Source organism: Scyliorhinus torazame, chromosome 12 (genome assembly GCF_047496885.1).
Source record: "Scyliorhinus torazame isolate Kashiwa2021f chromosome 12, sScyTor2.1, whole genome shotgun sequence".
Lineage (NCBI taxonomy): Eukaryota > Metazoa > Chordata > Chondrichthyes > Carcharhiniformes > Scyliorhinidae > Scyliorhinus > Scyliorhinus torazame.
Window position 1 is genome coordinate 14,502,961 of NC_092718.1, and position 20,734 is coordinate 14,523,694.

Here is a 20,734-nt window from a genome sequence, read left to right on the forward strand (position 1 = left end):
ATGAGGCATTAAACCAACTGAGGAACCAGAGGACACGTCTCTCAATAAGAAAACATTAAATATGGATTCCAAAATAATTATTTTTTTAAAACGATCAAGGAACGAAAGGGAAGAAACCAGACCAGGGGGTGGAACCGGGCATTATTTGTCCTGTGTGGCTCTGGAGCACACTGGCAGTGCGTTTGCCCACTGAGTCATTTTCCGCTGGGGGCACATCTCCATGTGTCGTCGTCCCCCCCAATCCACGCACAATTTACCCCTCTGTAGAATGTCCTGACTTCCTCCACAATGTAAGCCCTCTGCTACCCCTGACATTCAAAGTGCGAGCGCAGTTCAACTGCGCAAAGCTGAACTCAAAACTCTGTTGTCCGAATTCTAACTTCGCCAAATCCTGTACGTCCATCGTCCCCGTGCTCGCAGACCAGAGCAACATTTTTTTTTTTAAAGACTCCTTTTCTTTGACTTTTTGCTTCTTCCCCACACCCACCCAACTTCGTTTCATTTTTTGTAAATGAAAAAAAACACACCTCTCCCTTCGTCCCTTGATCTTTTTAAAAAATAATTATTTTGGAATGCATATTTAATATTTTCCCATTGAGAGCCGTGTCCTGGTTCCTCAGTCGTGTCACTGTGTCTGCCAACAAGCACAGTTCTTGCTCAGGGGAAATGGTGACTGTTTGAAACAGCCCCATATATAAACAAGGGCAGTGTTTCAGTGTATATGTCTGGCTGATAAGTTGGTTTTTGATGGGAGAGATAGCTGTGTCGCCAAGCTGAATGTTGCTGTTATAATTTCTGGTTGTCGCTGTAATAATAGTTGTTTAAAGCATGGGGCTCGTACCATTTTGTTCAAGGGGGGGAGGAAGGGGGCAAGCCATTCGATTTAAACCCCACCCCTTTTCTCACTTCCATCACCTTTCAGTCAAAGGATTGATCGGCGCAGCGTTGGGATTTGAGTTCAAATATTGCATTTTCTTCCCATTTTATGTGGCAATTCGTTGTTCTACATTCAAAGCATTCGGGACCTCCCGCTGTCTGCATAATGGCATAACCTAATGGCTGCAGGCATAGCGGATAGCTGGCAGCAGATGACACGGCACAGGCCCCTTGTATTAGGGGCTGGCTGAGAAAGCTTGCATCGCATCGGGTTCTGGTCGTTGAATCAATCTTTTAAAGATTTTATTTCGAGTATCTGTTTGGAGACTTGAGGAAAAAAATGAAATGAATCCATTTCAGCAAAGCCATTGTGCAGAAAACCCCGAGTCGGGAGATGGCAGACAAAACAATAAAGCCCCCCCCCCCGCCCCCGTGTTTGCTGTGTAATAGTTTCCTTCAGGCGCAATCCTTTCATTGCCTCTCGTCTCTCTCTCTCTCTCTCTCTTTGTGTGTATCTTTTACCATCTCTCTGTCTCTGCTTGTCTCTCTTTCACTGTCTCTCTCTCTTTTACCATCACTCTCTCTCTCTCTCTCGCGCTCGCTCTCATTAACTCTGGTTCTCCCCGCCCCGCAATCTTTTTCACCTCCCTGAACCCTTGATAGTTTAACCCTTTCAATCCCCTTATCTCCTGATACATAATCACTGACTCACTTGGGAGATTGCGAAGCTGCAGCCCGTATCTGAAACCGGCGGGTCTGCTCGCACGCACGCACGTTTTAACCCTTTCAGTGCTCGGCAGTCTTGCGAAGAGCTGGAGGCCATTCAGCCCCTCGATTCTGTTCCACCGTTCATTTTGACCGTGACTGATCTGCATTTTAACTCCCATCTTACCCGCCTTGGTTCTGCGACACATAGTCCCCGTTGCCCAAGAAAAATATTTCAGTCTTAATGTTGAAATGTTCAGTCGGGGCCCCATCCTCACTGGTGCCGGGGGGGGGGGGGGGGCGTTCCTGATTTCTCAACACCCTTTGCGTGAAGAAATGCTTCCTGACATCACCCTGATCAGCGTAGTTTTACGGTTAATGCCCCTTCCCGTCCAATCCCCCCCTCCACATCAAACAGGAGGATAGGGAGAGATAAACCATCAGCTCCTTGAGCACCTTGATTAGATTGCCTCCTAATCACTTGTACTCGAGGAAATACAAGCTTGGCGTCTGCAACCTGTCCTCCAGAATTTAACCCTGCATTAAATACAAATCAGGCTGGTCATTCAGTGACAAGTGAATGGTTTGTGATCAGAGAGCCTGTAGACGAGGGTCCATTGGTTTCACAGCAGTCCTGGTGTCATCCTTGTTTATTTTGTGCCTCCAGTCCATGGAGGGGAGGGGCGTCTTCCTGGGGTGCAGGGGTGCCTCCACCCCACCCCCTCCCAGTCGCTAAAAGAAAAGCAAAATACTGCGGATGCTGGAAATCTGAAATAAACTCAGAAAATGCTGGATAAACTCATCGGATGTGGCGGCATCTGCGGGGAGAGAAGGAGAGTCGATGCCTCGAGTCCACGTGGCTCCTCTTCAGAGCTAAAGAGAGGGAGAAATGTGATGGATTGCTTACTGTCTAAGAGGGGGTGGGGCAGAGTAGATGGTCAGTGAGAGGTGGGAGCTGGGAGGAATTGTAACAAAGAGGTGTCGACCACGACACAGAGGATGTATTAATGCAGCATGAAGGACTATGGAAGGTGCTGATAGTGGGAGAAAGGTACGGTTGTGGAAAGTGTCACTGGGAGAACAAAGGTCAGTACCCAGTGAAAGCAAAACTAAAGGACAAGTGGTCCAGTGGGGGTCTTCCAATCGCTCTTGTTTACTGCAATGCAACTGGCTGGAGACTTTCATACCCGGGGAACTGTCGCCGCCTGCGAGCCCCTCTCTATGTTTGGTTGGGGTGGGTGATTTTCCCACTCAGGCCAGCAAAGGGACATGGAAGAAAGAAGCAAAAAAAAAACCTATTCATAAACTGCTGAGCGCCGCCCTGAATTCACAGGGAAAGACCACCAAACGAACCCCCCAACACCGTTTATGCTTTGCACGAGCTTCAACCCACCCCTCTCCATCTAACTCCGTTCGCATAGCCTCCTATTCCTTTCTCTACCGGATCCAGCTTCTCCGTAAATGTATCTAAGCCACTCGCCTCAACAATCTCACCTCGCTCTCTCTGGGTAAATCGGTTTCTCCTGAATTCCTGATTGCATTTTTTTTAGTGACCATCTTATATTTACAACCCTGGTCCTGGTCTTGCCCACAAGTAGAAACATCTTTCCATTGAACTTGACACTTTGATAGATATCAATCAGCCGGTTACATAGCAATGCCTTTGTAAAGGTTTGTTAGAGGGTGTAGGTTGCTACCTGCTACTTTTCTTTGGCCATATTAAAGGAATATTTGAGTCCATTATCTAGATTGACATGTGCGAGTTGGGCGGTAGCTAAGACTTTGGGCTCAAATCTCTGGGCCCACAACTCCCTGGCACGGGTAAAAGTGCGGCCCATTTGATGCATGACCAACACCGACCTCCCGCACTTTGATTGCAGCATTGTGCTCAGTTCTATGTTTTAGGAGGAGGACTTAACTCCTAAAGCCTGAGAATTCCCTCCCTAAACCTCTCTTCCTTCTTTCCTCCTTTAAGACAATTGTTTAAAAAAATCCTTTCCCCTCTGACCTATTAACAGCCCCTCCTCACAGGACTAGGTAGGACATAGAACATTACAGCGCAGTGCAGGCCCTTTGGCCCTCGATGTTGCGCCGACCTGTGAAACCACTCTAAAGCCCATTCCCTTATCGTCCATATGTCTATCCAGTGACCATTTGAATGCCCTTAGTGTTGGCAAGTCCACATTTTGTCTCATAATGTTTCCGTTAAGGACAGGAGATTTCCACCCCCCCCCGCCCCCCCCCCCCCCGGTGTCCTGATCGCCACTCATTCCGCCACTCAACACCGCGAAAGAAATATTGGGCTGGAATTCTCCGGCCATCGAGATTCCCCTTTCCCCTGGGTTTTCCCGATGGTGTGGGGCGGCTTCAGTGGGCAATGCCATTGACAAGCGGCGGGAGAAGAGAGAATGCCGCCGACAGCGAACGGAGCGCCGTCGGAAAAGGCGTGGCTGGGGGATCGGAGAATCCCGTCCAATGACCTGGATGGCTATCGCGTTGCTGTTTGTGGGATCCTGCTGTGCGCAGATTGGCTGCTGCATTTCCTACATTACAACAGTGACTAGACTTCAAAAAAAAAAGTAAAGTGACTATTAAATTTCCATTGAAGACTTACCAGGTACAGGAAGCTCTAGTTATGATTAGCTGGGACAACAAAACATGTACTCCTTTTTAAACTCATTCCTCAGTTAAAATGGGAAGCAGCCGGAACGCGAGAACTGATGGAAGGGGTGCCTTTTGAGCTGACGGGAAAAAATATCCCCCCCCCCCCCCCCCAACCCCTCCACCCACCCACAGAATACCCCATTTCCCCAGGGCCGAGAGAGAGAGACTAGTTTCTCGTGCGGGACAGGCACTGTGTATCTGCTAACAGTGTTTGCTGTTCAGGGAGCATGGTGGCGACCCTGGAGGGGGCGGGTTACAGTTTGCATTCCGTCCAACCAATGTTTTTACCAGACAATGGTGCGACGACGAGAGGGCGAAGGGAAGGACTGACGATGGGGAAGGGGGTGGGGGGGGGGGGGGGGGGAAGTTTGATTTGACGGCGTGGGTGGAGAGAGTGCTTGCTGGGAAGGGGAAGGTTTGATGGGAGGGAGTGGTTCGCAAGGGTGGGGTTTGGAGAGAGGGTTTACGGAAGTTGGGGGTATATGTGGGGTTGCGGGGGGGTAAGGGAGCGACGGTCGGAGAGAAGGTTTGAAGGGGGTCCTGGGAGGCAGCTCGAGAATACGAGGCAGCCATAAAGCTGTTGCGGCAGTGGGCTTATCAAAGGGAAAGAATGGCATCATCCTGTGAGTGAGTTAATTAGAGCTGATGGCCTGAGGGGCAGGAGGTCGAGAGGGCCCTGTCTGCTGATAAGTTGTCAGAGAGCTGAACACAGCCTCGGAGACAAGCTGGCTCAGAACAGCCCCCCCCCCCCTCCCGGCCCCCACTCAGCTTGGAAACCTGGGACCAATGCCCAGATAAAGACTGTTGGACAGATTTCTCTTTTTTTAATTGTGTGTTGGGTTGGGAAAGGAGTGCATAGTGTGACCAATAGCAACTTTAAAAAAAAGTTTTATAAAGCGGAAATGGCCTTTCTTAGTGTACAAAATCTGCTTTTTAATGACTTGTGGATGTGTTGTATGAGGGAAAAATGCATGGAACTGTTTGACTCATTAATTACATGTTTGTACTGTGCTTAATGGACCTGGCACAGACACAGCTCCTCCAGAACCCAGCTTTCATTGAAGCATTCTGATCCTGTCCTTCATATTGTCGCCTGCGACATTCTGTAACATTTTTGAACATTTTTTTCTATGTGATTCTAGGCCCTTGACTAGAATTTGGGTGGTGGGGGAGGGCGATGTTGTGCGCCTGCCTATTGCCTATTACGCAACCGTTTTACGTGTTGGTTTGACACTGCCAACAGGAGGTTGCGGGTTCCTGCAAGACGGGGGCACGTTGTGTGGGCTAATACTCCGGTGCAGTACTGAGGGAGGGCTGGATTGTCAGGGGTGACCAAAGCAACAGCCCACCTGCCTGTTCTGTAGCATTATTCAGAAAGCAGAGTGATCGGCGTATCCAGGGCAGTATTATTCTGCACACGACCAACTTTCCTCTTGCTGATATTTGGGTTCTTGCTGTTCTGTCTGGGACTTTGCTGCTTTAACCTACATCATAGAATTTACAGTGCAGAAGAAGACCATTCGGCCCATCGAGTCTGCACCGGCCCTTGGAAAGAGCACACCATTTAAGCCCAAGCCTCCACCCTATTCCTGAAACCCAGTAACCCGCCTCCCCTTTTTGGACACTAAGGGCAATTTATCACGGCCAATCCACCTAATGCACATCTTTGGACTGTGGGAGGAAACCGGAGCACCCGGAGGAAATCCACGCAGACACTGGGAGAACGCGCAGACTCCGCACAGACAGTGACCCAAGCCGGGAATCGAACCTGGGACCCAGGAGCTGTGAAGCAACTGTGCTAACCACTGTGCTACCGTGCTGCCCACAGACCCCGTTCAGTTATTGACTTGGGGGTCAACTAACATCCTGACCCAGTTTGAAGAGACGCGAGTCACCTTTCTCTTAGCCCCACATTCACAAATTACCTGTTGTAGTGACAGGTGATCCAGGCAATGGAAAATCCTTATCTGCATATTGGGGGAGGCCATTCAGCCCCTCCAGCCTCTTCTCTCCCCCCCCCGCCCCTTTCAATGAGGGTGACTAGTTCCATCCGCTCGCTTTGGTGCCATCTCTCCTAATATCCTGGCCTGGCGAAAATCTACTGATCCCAAGAGTGCACATTGTTGGAACATTGTCGAGAAAAGTTGTTCTGCTTGTAACCCATCCAAGTGTGAGACCTTGGCGTTGTTGAGATAGTGTAGAGAGAACTATACACTGCATGTAATCCATGTCGTATTTGGCCCGTGTGTGCTTGACTGGGTGCTGAAATGGGAAAATCGTGCCTTTCCCGGCATGAACCGCACAAGCAGGTGGGACTGAATGGCTTCCTCCTGCGCTGCATCACTCGATGATTCAAAGTAGCCTCTCCTTAATGAAAACAAAGGATTTAAATCATAACAAAAATTGTGCGAGATTGCAGCCGGAAAGCTTGTGGCCAATTGCAGCAACTGAATGGGAGATGATCTTATTGAAATTGATCCATTGGAGAGTTGAGGGTTAATGAGAGGTTGGACAGTGGAGTTAAGCCATGATCTTATTGAATGGCGGAACAGGCTCAAGGGGCCGAATGGCCGGCCTACCCCTGCTCCTTGTATTGTCTCCGCAGTACAGTAATACCACATCACACAGCACATGTGGTATGGCAACTGCTCGACCGAAGACCACAAGAAACTTCAGAGAGTCGCAAAAACAGCCCAGTCCATCACACGAACCTGCCTCCCATCCATTGACTCCATCTACACCTCCCGCTGCCTGGGGAAAGCGGGCAGTATAATGAAAGACCCCTCCCACCCAGCTTACTCACTCTTCCAACTTATTCCATCGGGCAGGAGATACAGAAGTCTGAGAACACGCACGAACAGACTCAAAAACAGCTTCTTCCCCGCTGTTACCAGACTCCTAAATGACCCTCTTATGGACTGACCTCATTAACGCTACATCCGTGTATGCTTCACCCGATGCCGGTGTCTATTTGTTACATTGTATACCTTGTGTTGCCCTATTTTATCATAGATTATCATAGAATTTACAGTGCAGAAGGAGGCCATTCGGCCCATCGTGTCTGCACCGGCTCTTGGAAAGAGCACCCTACCCAAGGTCAACACCTCCACCCCATCCCCATAACCCAGTAACCCCACCCAACACTAAGGGCAATTTTGGGCACTAAGGGCAATTTATCATGGCCAATCCACCTAACCTGCACATCTTTGGACTGTGGGAGGAAACCGGAGCACCCGGAGAAAACCCACGCACACACTGGGAGAATGTGCAGACTCCGCACAGACAGTGACCCAGCCGGGAATCGAACCTGGGACCCTGGAGCTGTGAAGCAATTGTGCTATCCACAATGTATTTTTGTATTTTCTTTTTATTTTATTTTATTTTCATGTACTTAATGATCTGTTTGAGCTGCTCGCAGAAAAATACTTTTCACTGAACCTCGGTACGCGTGACAATAAACAAATCCAATCCATCCACATTGTCAGAATGGAAGGTTAAGATTAGCTGGCAACTGAACTTTAATCATTGAGAATATTAATAAGACTCCAGTCTTGTCACAACGCCCGTACAGTTAATCAGTATAAATATGATACACTTAATTGAATATACTTGAATATGGGGCCCATTTCTTATAAGATATTCTTAAATCAGTCCAATTGCCCCATTGAGACTTCCTCCTGATATTGACTGCACAGCGAAAGCTTGTGAAATGCTTTGCACGTAAGCAAGATAAGATACAGCATGATTGCAAGCATTTCCGCAGGAATATTATGTGATTTATTTAAGGCAGCATGGGAAACGTTGCATGTAATTCAACAAGGTTGCCGTTCGATCGCAGAGCTTGGTGCAGTGGGTTAAATTGACCAGGGATTACAGAAATTGGGTAAACGTCCATGAGGTGACTTTCATTCACTTGCAGAGTGGATCTGACCACCCAGATTGTGGATGTGTTTGCACTGGGATCTGAGTTTACGCTGCGGGATGGATTCTGGGATGGAATAGGCATCCTGGGTTTCACGTGCACGATTACTGCCAAGTTCCATCCCACACAGTGCTGACCGAGCCAGGGGAGGAGGCCCAATCAGTGTTGGGGTTGGAGTCGGGTGCGGGGGTATGATGGTCATGCTGCTGGACTAACAATCCAGAATCTTAGATAAGTGATGAGTTCAAATCCCCGCGATTCTCCCAGCCCCGCGCCGGGCAGGAGCAGCGCCGCGACCGCGCCACGCCGGCCCAACACATGTGCACGGTTCTCCAAGGTGCGGAGAATCTGCGCCATTTGCCGGTCGCGGGCCGCTATCCGTGGCCGGGCCGCCGATCCTCCGGGCCGAGCGGCCGCGCGGAAACGGCGGAGTCCCGCCGGCGTCGTTCACACCTGGCCGCAGCCGGTGAGAACTCTGCATGAGGTGTTGGGGGGGAGGGGGGGGGGTGCCGTCCCCGGGGGGATCCTCCGATGGGGTCTGGCCCGCGATCGGGGATCCCCGATCGGCTGGCCGGCCTCCCCGAGGGGGGCCTACTTTGTTGCGCTTCCAGCCCCAGAATCCCGGCGCCATGTTGCGGCGGGGCAGGAGCGTTCCGTGAGTCTACCGCGCATGTGTCCGTTGGCGCATCGCCACTGCGCATGCGCGGGCTGGCGCCGCCCCCAGTAGGATGTAAGGCTGGAGCGGCGTGAACCGCTCCAGCGCTGTGCTGGCCCCCTCCGGGGGCCAGAATCACTACTGCCCGCGCCCGTTTCGAGCCTTCGTGAAACGCGACGGGGCGGAATCGTAGCCCCGCGATCTGTGAAACGCGCCCCTGGACTGTCATAAAAGTCCTGCTGTTTCGCAAATGTCCTTACCTGGTCTGGCCTATAGGTGACTCCAGACCCAGACAATGTCGCTGCATGAAATTACTTTGTGTCTGAGCTGCTGTGATGGAGGCAGTAGTTCAAGAAGCGGAGCTGCCGGCGTTGGACTGGGGTGGGCACAGTAAGAACATAAGAACTAGGAACAGGAGTAGGCCATCTGGCCCCTCGAGCCTGCTCCGCCATTCAATGAGATCATGGCTGATCTTTGTGGTCCCAGCTCCACTCTCCGGCCCGTACACCATATCCCCGAAACCCTTTATTCTTTAGAAAGGTATCTATCTTTTTCTTAAAAACGTTTAAAGAAGGAGCCTCAACTGCTTCACTGGGCAAGGAATTCCAGAGATTCACAACCCTTTGGGTGAAGAAGTTCCTCCTACACTCTGTCCTAAATCTACCTCCCCTTATTTTGAGGCTATGCCCCCTAGTTCTGCTTTCCCCGACCAGTGGAAACAACCTGCCCGCATCTATCCTATCTATTCCCTTCATAATTTTATATGTTTCAATAAGATGCCCCCGCATCCTTCTAAATTCCAACGAGTACAGTCCCAGTCTACTCAACCTCTCGTCATAATCTAATCCCCTCAACTCTGGGATCAACCTAGTGAATCTCCTCTGCACTCCCTCCAGTGCCAATATGTCCTTTCTCAGGTAAGGAGACCAAAACTGAACACAATACTCCAGATGTGGCCTCACCAACACCTTATACAATTGCAGCATAACCTCCCTAGTCTTGAACTCCATCCCTCTAGCAATGAAAGACAAAACTCGATTAGCCTTCTTAATCACCTGTTGCACCTGCACACCAACTTTTTTGCGACTCGTGCACCAGCACACCCAGGTCCCTCTGCACAGCAGCATGTTTTAACATCTTACCGTTTAAATAATAATCCATTCTGCTGTTATTCCTCCCAAAATGGATAGCCTCACACTTGGCAACATTGAATTCCATCTGCCAGACCCTAGCCCATTCACCTAACCTATCCAAATCCTTCTGCAGACTTCCGGTATCCTCTGCCCTTTTTGCTTTACCACTCATCTTAGTGTCGTCTGCAAACTTTGACACATTGCACTTGGTCCCCAACTCCAAATCGTCTATGTAAATTGTGAACAACTGCGGGCCCAATACTGATCCTTGCGGGACCCCACTAGTTACAGGTTGCCAACCAGAGAAACGCCCATTTATCCCCACTCTCTGCTTTCTGTTAGTTAACCAATCCTCTACCCATGCCACCACTTTACCCTCAATGCCATGCATCTTTAGTTTATGCAGCAACCTTTTGTGTGGCACCTTGTCAAAAGCTTTCTGGAAATCCAGATATACCACATCCATTGGCTCCCCGTTATCTACTGCACTGGTAACGTCCTCAAAAAATTCTACCAAATTAGTCAGACACGACCTACCCTTTGTGAACCCATGCTGCGTCTGCCCAATGGGGCAATTTCCCTCCAGGTGCCCCGCTATTTCCTCCTTAATGATAGATTCCAGCATTTTCCCTACAACCGAAGTTAAACTTACCGGCCTATAATTACCCGCTTTCTGCCGACCTTTTTTGAACAGTGGTGTCACGTTTGCTACTTTCCAATCCTCTGGGACGACCCCAGAGTCTAGTGAATTTTGATAAATTATCACTAGTGCGTTTACAATTTCCCTAGCCATCTCTTTTAACACTCTGGGATGCATCCCATCAGGGCCAGGAGACTTGTCTACCTTTAGCCCCATTAGCTTGCCCAATACTGCCTCCTTAGTGATTACAATCATCTCAAGGTCCTCACCTATCATATCTTTATCTCCATCCGTCACTGACATGTTATTTGTGTCCTCCACTGTGACGTCTGACCCAAAAAACCTGTTCAGCTCCTCAGCCATTTCCCCGTCCCCTATTATTAAATCTCCCTTCTCATCTTCCAAAGGACCAATATTTACCTTAGCCACTCTTTTTTTCTTATATATTTGTAGAAGCTTTTACTATCTGCTTTTATGTTCTGAGCCAGTTTACTTTCATAGTCTACCTTATTCTTCTTTATAGCTTTTTTAGTAGCTTTCTGTTGTCCCCTAAAGACTTCCCAGTCCTCTAGTCTCCCACAGAGGGCAGCTCCTTCCTCAGGTGAATGAAAGAGCAGCGCTCCGAAAGCTAGTGATTGGAAACAAACCTGTTGGACTTTAACCTGGTGTTGTAAGACTTCGTACTGTATTTCAAGAAGGTGGAGCACCAGCATCTTCTTGGAGGCAATTAGGGGTGGGCAGTAAATGCTGACCGTGCCAGTGATCCCACAGCCCATAATGAATATAAAGATAGAGCGCTGGCCTGCAAAATCCAACCCTCTCACCACAAATGCCTTGAGAGAGCGTCAAATATTTTATGCTGAATCTGTTTGAAGGCCCAACCCACAGTCACAATGCTAAAGGGATGGTTCGGTAACGAGATATTCCACACATAATAATTTTTAATATATAAATTTAGAGTACCCAATTATTTTTTCCAATTAAGGGCCAATTTAGCGTGGCCAATCCACCTAATCTGCACATCTTTGGGTTGTGGGGGTGAGACCCACGCAGACACGGGGAGAATGTGCTAACTCCACACGGACAGTGACCCAGAGCCAGGATCGAACCCGGGTCCTCAGCGCCATGAGGCAACAGTGCTAACCCACTGCGCCGCCGTGCTGCTCGATAAATGTAGAGTCGCCAATTCTTCCCCTCCCCCAATTAAGCGGCAATTTAGCGTAGCCAATTCACCAACCCTGCACATCTTTTTGGATTGTGGGGGGTGAGAGTGAGACCCATGCAGACACGGGGAGAATGTGCAAACTCCACGCGGACAGTGACCCGGGGCCAGGCGCCATGAGGCAGCAGTGCTAACCACTGAGCCGCCCTCCTGCCCTCCACATATAATAATCACAAACGATTCAACTTGGTTATCATAGATTATCATAGAATTTACAGTGCAGAAGGAGGCCATTCGGCCCATCGAGTCTGCACCGGCTCTTGGAAAGAGCACCCTACCCAAGGTCCACACCTCCACCCTATCCCCATAACCCAGTAAACCCACCCAACACTAAGGGCAATTTTGGACACTAAGGGCAATTTATCATGGCCAACCCACCTAACCTGCACATCTTTGGACTGTGGGAGGAAACCGGAGCACCCGGAGGAAACCCACGCACACACGGGGAGGACGTGCAGACTCCGCACAGACAGTGACCCAAGTCGGAATCGAACCTGGGACCCTGGAGCTGTGAAGCAATTGTACTAACCACTATGCTACCGTGCTGCCCATAAACTGAGAATAATGAAGAAGATCAGATTACTTTTTGCGGATGATATTGGTAAACTGCCCAGGTCACGTGATGACTGAGATCAGATGATGCTGTAATTGGGAGAATCTCACTCCGCAGCACCACCTCCTGGCTGCCACCTGCAACTTTCCAGGCCACTGTTTACATACAGGATTCTCATTCCAAATGTTTACATGGGTATTTCCAATATTGACATAAAAATGGTGTCGGGTCAACAGGAAGTCCATGTGGAATCAGGTTTTTGATAAAATAATCTGGGCCTGTGACAAATGACAAAGGTTTCAGCTGCAGAGACTAATATTATTTAAAACTGAATTGATAGGCACGAGAAAAACGCTATTTCCTGAATCTTTTTGTATTATTAATTGCACAGCACCAGTTGAACAGCGAATGTAAAGAACAACTTGTATTTATATAACAAACCTTTCGGGACCTTGAGACATCCCAAAGCGCTTTACGGTATATTAAGTAGTTTTCCAGCATAGTTGGGGTTCTTACCAAACTCCCACAACAAACAGGACTGTGGTAATGACCAAATAGACTTTATAGTGATATTGCAATAAATACTGGGCAGGGCACCAGGGAAGACTCTCCCCTGCTCTTCTTTGAAATCTACCTTCGGAGAGGCCACAGTTTACTCTCCACTGAGAAACCGCATCTGCGGCAGGGTTGCAGTCCCTCCGTACAGCACTGGAGCGCCAAACACCCAATTTTGTTATTCAGGGGCAGCGGGACTTGAACCCACTGACTCAGACGAAAGGGATACCCACTGGCGTAATGGTTGACATAACGGTCCCATTACTGGCTATAAGTTATGTATATTGATTTTTAAAATATTTCACGGTAGCACAGTGGCTAGCACTGTTGCTTCACAGCTCCAGGATCCCGGGTTCGATTCCAGGCTTGGGTCACTGTCTGTGCGGAGTCTGCACGATCTCCCCGTGTGTGCGTGGGTTTCCTCCGGGTGCTCCGGTTTCCTCCCACAGTGCAAAGATGTGCAGGCTAGGTGGGTTGGCCATGCTAAATTGCTCATAGTGTCCAAAAAAGGTTAGATGGGATTACTGGGATAGGGTGGAGGCGTGGGCTTGGGTACGGTGCTCTTTACAAGGGCCGGTGCAGACGCGATGGGCCGAATGGCCTCCTTCTGCGTTGTAAATTCAATTAACAATTATTAACGTAAGGGACACCTTGGCATTGTTGTCCAGGTGGGCACCAATAGCCTTTGGGAAAATGGATCTTAAATACACTTCGATGTTGTACGATGTACTTTTTTTTTCTGCGATGCTCTTAATAGATTTGCTTCAGTCGTTCCCTCCACCTTTCCCATATCCACCAATACCGTATCTATAACGCAATGAACCCACTCCACACACAAGCCATGCTTGGAAGGACGGACTCTGTCCAAGTGAAATGGTGCATTCCCACCCACCAACCTGGACGTCCACAGCCACTGGTGGGCGGCCCATTTGTAAAAGGGTTGACCTGGGTAGTGCGGAAGGAGGGACTGGTACTTGAAATAAGGAACGCTTTGGTTCTCAAGTTGATCTTGAGCCCCTTGTGTGCGTCGGCGACATGAGCTTCATTTATCCTAATGTTTGTTTCTCTTCCTCTTCCTAGATGCCAGCCTCTCGCCCGACACAATGAAGCAGAGCCACTGGTGCATCGTGGCATACTGGGAGCACCGGACCAGAGTTGGCCGCCTGTACACGGTTTATGAGCAGTCCGTCAGTATATTCTATGACCTACCTCACGGGAACGGCTTCTGTCTCGGACAGTTGGCCCTGGACAACCGGAGCGAGACCGTCAAAAGGACTCGAAGCAAAATTGGCTATGGGATCTTGCTGAGCAGAGAGCCGGATGGGGTCTGGGCGTACAACCGAAGTGAGCACCCAGTCTTTGTCAATTCCCCAACGCTGGACATTCCCAATTCTCGGACTTTGATTGTTCGGAAAGTAATGCCAGGATACTCAATAAAAGTCTTCGACTATGAAAAATCCTGCCTTCTCCAGCAAGCCACAGATACAGACTATGCTGACGGGCCATACGATCCGAACAGTGTTCGAATCAGCTTTGCTAAAGGCTGGGGACCTTGCTATTCAAGACAGTTCATAACTTCTTGCCCTTGTTGGTTGGAAATAATGCTGAATAATAGCAGATAACAGTCAACCTCCAGGAATGAAATCCTATATTAGAAAAAAAAACAAGACTATTCCAAATATCATCTACCTAGATTTAATATAAAGTTTTATATATTATATGAAATATATATTGTACTTGTAAATATGGAGTCATTTTTACATTGTAATTATTTATGTATGGTGCAATGTGTATGAATACAGAACACAACAGGAAAATGCACTTTGCTTTATATATACTCATTCAACATCAGATTAAATTACACAGCAAAAAATAGGGAGAAATCCTAGTTTTGGTGTATAGTTCTGCCGTACTGTTAGTACACAGACAAAAAGCTAACTTACCAGTAAAACAACAAAATGAGTCACTCATTGATAATAAAGTATTTGCATTATAGATCGGTCGCTCTTAGTCTTTGTTTCATTAACCCTCCTCGAGAGGCCAGTTACATACTTGACCCCCCACCCTCTCCCCCGCAAAAGCAACAAGCTTTTTCCAAGAGTGGGGGTGTCAATTACAAGGGGGTCACGATTTCAAGGTGAGAGGGGGAAAGTTTAAGGGAGATGTGCGTGGAAGGTTTTTTACGCAGAGGGTGGTGGGTGCCTGGAACGCTTTGCCAGCGGAGGTGGTAGAGGCGGGCACGATAGCATCATTCAAGGTGCATCTAGACAGATATATGAACGGGCGGGGAACAGAGGGAAGTAGATCCTTGGAAAATAGAAGACAGGTTTAGATAAAGGATCTGGAGCGGCGCAGGCTGGGAGGGCCGAAGGGCCTGTTCCTGTGCTGTAATTGTTCTTTGTATTAGCTTTCCTTATCTCTAGACTTGACTATTCTGGTGGTCTGCTGCCCTCGAGTCCCATTCGTCCATCATCCCTTCGGGACAGATGGGGTGGGATTGATTATCTTTCTGTGGTCCTTGCGGAGTTCGGGCTTCCCTGCTAACGGCCCAGGGGGGAGGGGGGTCTCTGTTAACCTCTGTACGAAAGGTCGGCCAACAAGGTACCGACCAGAGCAGGAACCCAATAGGGATCGACCGGGCTGTGTGCATAGTGTACTGTAAATAAAACAATTTCGTTATTTTACTCGGTGTAGATTCCCGTGTCCTTATTAACCACTGTCCTCGGGACCCTATATTGGCTACATTAAGCAACACCTCCATTTTAAAGTTCCTATCCTAGTTTCCAAATCCCTCCCCATCTCTGTACCTCCTCCTGGCTGAACATTCTTGATTTGATTCACAGTCCACCATTGTTGGCTGTGCCTTCAGCCTCTGAGGCCTTGAGCTCTGGGATCCCCCCTCTAAACCTCTCTGTCTCCACCTCCTAAAGATGTGCAGGTTAGGTGGATTGGCCATACTAAATTGCCCCTTAGTGTCCAAAAAGTTAGGTGGCGTTACGGGGATAGGTTGGAGGTGTGGGCTTAAGTAGGGTGCTCTCTCAAAGGGCTGGCGCAGGCTCAATGAACCAAATGGCCTCCTGCACTGTAAATTCTATAGGACGTTCCTTAAAACCTACCTCTTTGACCCAAGCTTCTGGTCATCTGCCCTAATAGCTATTGAATTGACTCAAAGTCAAATTTTGTTAATCTTCCTCTGAAGCCATGTTTTTATTATAGTAGAATAGAAACTAGGAGCAGGAGTAGGCCCTTTGAGCCTGCTCTGCTATTCAATATGAGCATGGCTGATGCTAGATCTCAATCCCATATTCCCACTTTCTCCCCATTGTCCTTGATGCCATTAAAATCCCAAACAATGTACCTCTCTCGAATATATTCAGTGACTTGGCCTCTCCGGAACCTTCTGTTGTAGAGAATTCCTCTTGGGTGAAGAAATCTTTACTTATCTCAGTTGTAAATGGTCTACCTCGTATGCTGAGACTGTGCCCACTGGTTCGAGATTTCCCAACCAGGGAAAACACCATCCCTACATCCAGTCTGTCCAGCCCATATCCAGTTAGAATTTTATACATTTCAAGCAGGTCTCCTCTCATCCTTCTAAACTCCAGTGAATATAGACCCAGTCGAACCAACATCCCCTCATCGGACAAGCCCGCCAACCCCAATATCATTCTTGACTAACCTCCCCTGCACTCTGTGAAAAGTGTACCCTTTCTTAGGGAGACCAAAACTACACACAATATGATGATCAGAGGATTGGATAGGGTGGACAGTGAGAGTCTTTTTCCTCGGATGGTGATGTCTAGCACGAGGGGACATAGCTTTAAATTGAGGGGAGATGGATGTAAGACAGACGTCAGAGGTAGGTTCTTTACTCCGAGAGTAGTAAGGGCGTGGAATGCCCCGCCTGCAACAGTAGTGGGACTCGCCAACACTAAGGGTATTCAAATGGTCATTGGACAGACATATGGACGATAAGGGAATAGTGTAGATGGGCTTTAGAGTGTTTCACAGGTCGGTGCAACATCGAGGGCCGAAGGGCCTGTACTGCGCTGTAATGTTCTATGGTCTAATACTCCAGGTGGGCTGTGGATCTGCACCACCAAATGATCAGCCCTAGATTTCAATTGAATCAATGCAGGAGTTTCCAACCCCTTTCCACAAAGAAACACCAACAAATCCAAGAGGGAATTCAGGAGCAACTGTTTTTCTGGCGAGTGGTTAGACTCTGCGACTTGGGAGTAGTCGAAGTGAAAGCTATAACAATTTAAGGGGAAGCTCAGTAAACATGTGCGGAGAAAGGAAAGAATGATATGCTGATAGGGTTAGAGGAAGTAGAGTGGGAGCAGATTGGTGTGCAGCATAAATATTGGAATTGGCCAGTTGGGCTGGAGAGTCTATACCTGTGCAGCAAATTGCATGTACTGCCCATGTTTCGATTAACCAGTTGTTTGTTAACAGGGCCTCTAGCTTATATCGAAGCCTTGGCTCCTCTTGAATTGACTTGCTGTATGATGTTAGACATCATGAACCCACCCCATTTTTCAGTGAGTCAGGCCGCAGATGGGCACCTCGAGGCCTGTCGGGTTGCAGGAGAGGGGAGGTGAGCTGTCTGCTGCTCTCCTGTGAGTTTCAACCGCACTCTTGCGGACTTTGCATTTGGCACATGGTCAACCTCATTTGCAAGCCGTTGCTTAACAGTTGGCCGATCGCCAAATTGAGCCAACAGAAACCGGAGAGATTCCTGGTTCCATTCCATGTGTATTTTGGGTTTGTTGATTTTGAGGCAGGGTGTCTGGGGAGGACGAGAGTATGGGCTCCGAGAGCAGGTGCAAAGGTCATCCTGGTTGACTGCTGCTGAAGAGTACTTGGATGTCAGCGAAGCATATTACCTTATATTTATGGGAGCCAGTGGACTCCACCCACCCCCCCTCCCTAACATCATAACATTTAAATATTCGGACAAAAACATTTCCAACCTGATTTACATGACCGCATTTATTAATTAATATTTTTAATATAAATTTAGAGTGCCCAATTCTATTTACCAATGAAGGGGCAATTTAGCGTGGCCAATCCACCTACCCTGCACATCTTTGGATTGTGGGGTGAGACCCACGCAGACACGGGGAGATGTGCCAACTCCACACGGACAGTGAGCCGGGGCTGGGATCGGACCCGGGTCTCGGCGCCGTGAGGCAGCAGTGCTAACCACTGCGCCCCCGTGCCGCCACTGACGACACATTTATGGATTATGGATTAGTCAATAACTGAAGGCCTGAGCCACGATTTTAGTCATTTGATTTGTAACAACCTTGCTCCTTCTCGGTTTACAGGTCATCCCTGTTTCAAAGGTGGTTCTCCAACATCCTTGAGTTTCCATCGTAAGATTACTGCCCTTGAAGGTAGAAAAAGGAAGAACAAATATGATTCTGAGTATTTAAATTCTGAGGGGAATTTTTTAAGAAAATATACAAATTTTAGGAGGAAATCCTAAATCTCAGATCCCGGCAGTTTGGTGAATGGACAGGGCGGGGGGGGGGGGGTTTAAATGTATAAGAAAGAACCACATTTACTAATAATCTTCTGCTGTTTCTTAACATTTAATTTTGTTCTCTGTTGCCTATCTAATCATTCAATGTAGCATTTACTGACCATCGGCAGAAAGGCTTAGCTTTGACGCTTTGAGACGAGTAATAAGGGACCAAAACACCTTTTTACCTGGATATTTGAAACGGGACCCACTTGCTGAGCTATGGAGGAACCAGGGTGGCCTGGGGGGGGGGGGGGGGGGGGGGGGGGGCGGGTGTAGGACTAATTAGATAGCTCTGACACGAGGACGATGGGGAAGCACGGTAGCACAGTTGCCTCACAGCTCAAGGGTCCCAAGTTTGATTCACTGCACGGAGTCTGCACGTTCTCCCGGTGTCGGCGTGGGTTTCCTCCGGGTGCTCCGATTTCCTACCACTGTCCAAAGGTGTGCAGGTTGGGTGGATTGGCCATGCTAAATTGCCCCTTAGTGTCCCAAAAAAATGGTTAGGTGGGGTGACTGGGTTGTGGGGATAGGGTGGAGGCTTGGGCTTAAGTAGGGTGCGCTTTCCAAGGGCCGGTGCAGACTCGATGGGCCGAATGGCTTTCGGCTGCACTGTAGATTCTACGATGGGGCTGAATGGTCTGCTGTGCAGCATCTGAAGTTCACGTGGACAGTTTCCAGCACGGGCCACTGGACTGAACAGGAGGAGGAATCGCGGTTGGATTTTCATGTGATCCACTTCCTGACCAACGGCTCCTGGGGTGAATTGTGACGCTGCGTTTGCTGAATTTTACACTGCTCCTGTTTTGCTGAGGAATCTATAATGATGCAAAAAGCAGACAAAACTGCGAAGACCAACAAATTGCAATGCTAATAGTGTTGGCCCTGGGTGATTAGAGGAAATGCTTTGGTGTAACCAGAGACGAGGTGGCGAACCTGGATGACTTAGACCACAGTGCCATGGCTGGGGGATTGAAAAGCTGGTGTTAATGGTTCTTTTACTTGTAAGTTGCAGGTGGGATATATGTAAAAAGCGTAACAAAACTTGGCATACAATAGGTGTGGCATACAGGAAATCTATAAATGTTGGAGAGCTAAGTGCCCATTTGGGAGGTTAATGTAAGTGCCCACTTGGGCGGTCGGTTAGCTCAGTTGGCCGGGCGGCTGTTCCACGATGCTAACAGCGTGGGTTCAACTCCCGAACCGGCTGAGGGTTTAGATTGACGGCCCTGCATTCTCAACCCTGTCCCTCAGGTTAAATCACCACCAATCCCTCTTAAAGGGCCCTTTTGGGACTATGGCAAATTTTTTTTTTGAACTTTCGATCTGTAGAAATACAAAGCTATTTAGATAGAGTAAATAGCACAGAAATGGGATCGTTTGGCCTCCCCAGTCCACTCGAGCATCTATATCATAGCAATATTGTGGCGTCACGGTAACGTCACTGGTTCAAATCCCACCGGGTAAATTTGAATTTGGAATTGAAACGTTGGTCTCAGTAATGGTGGCCATTACTGAATATTGTAAAAACCCATCTGGCAAAGTCCTATCAGGAAGAGAATCTGCCATCATGTGACTCACACCAGCAGCAATGTGGGTGAATCTTAACTACCCTCTACAAGGGTCCTTCCTGTTTATTCCCTCATTCCCCCTTTCTTTTGTTTTGCCGTTATCATTTTTGTTTTGGTCCACGGGTGATTAATGGACACGTGTCTTTGTATCAAACGGCAGAATGAGGAATTCAGAAGTAATAAGAAGTTATATCTGCTCGTCTCTGCTACTTTGAACGGGAGCATCAGATGTTTCGGCACCAGAGGGGTAGCGATGGGGTGGGACTCGGTTTGATTCATTGGCTGGTGGCCAATGAATTGGCTGAAAGGCTGTACCCTGCCCGGTAACAGGTGATGGATCCTTTCCCAGCTGGATGGTTCTCAGAGACCTGAGAGATCAGGTGAGTCCTCGTCCTGCTTTCACACCCTCTCCAGGAAGGCTGGGAGTTCTGGAATTCAGAACCTGAATCAATGAATCTACAGGAAAACCATTACAGGCTGCAAACAAAGACCAGGACCCCCCTTTCTCTCTCTCTCTCTCTAGAAAGGCTGTGAGTGCTATATTTCTGAAACTACAGAGACCTGAATGAATCTACAGGAAATGCTTCGACCTGAAAAGCAAAGTGCAAAGAGTAGTGATGCACGATCAATCACCCACTGAAGCGAGATTGTAGTCCAATTGAAGGCTTTAATGAACAGTAGTTACCCCAGCAGCTCCGGTACAGAATG

At 48.5% G+C, this 20,734-nt stretch overlaps 1 protein-coding gene across 1 annotated transcript in view; it reads left to right on the plus strand.

The window, feature by feature from the left end:
• Positions 1-14,920, plus strand: part of smad6b (SMAD family member 6b) — a 63,012-nt gene extending 48,092 nt beyond the window's left edge. Inside the window, exon 4 of the mRNA XM_072470432.1 lies at positions 14,006-14,920. Coding sequence (XP_072326533.1) covers positions 14,006-14,547 — 542 coding nt within the window. The 3' untranslated portion in view covers positions 14,548-14,920. The remainder of the gene's footprint in view (positions 1-14,005) is intronic.
• The last annotated feature ends 5,814 nt before the right edge of the window (positions 14,921-20,734 follow it).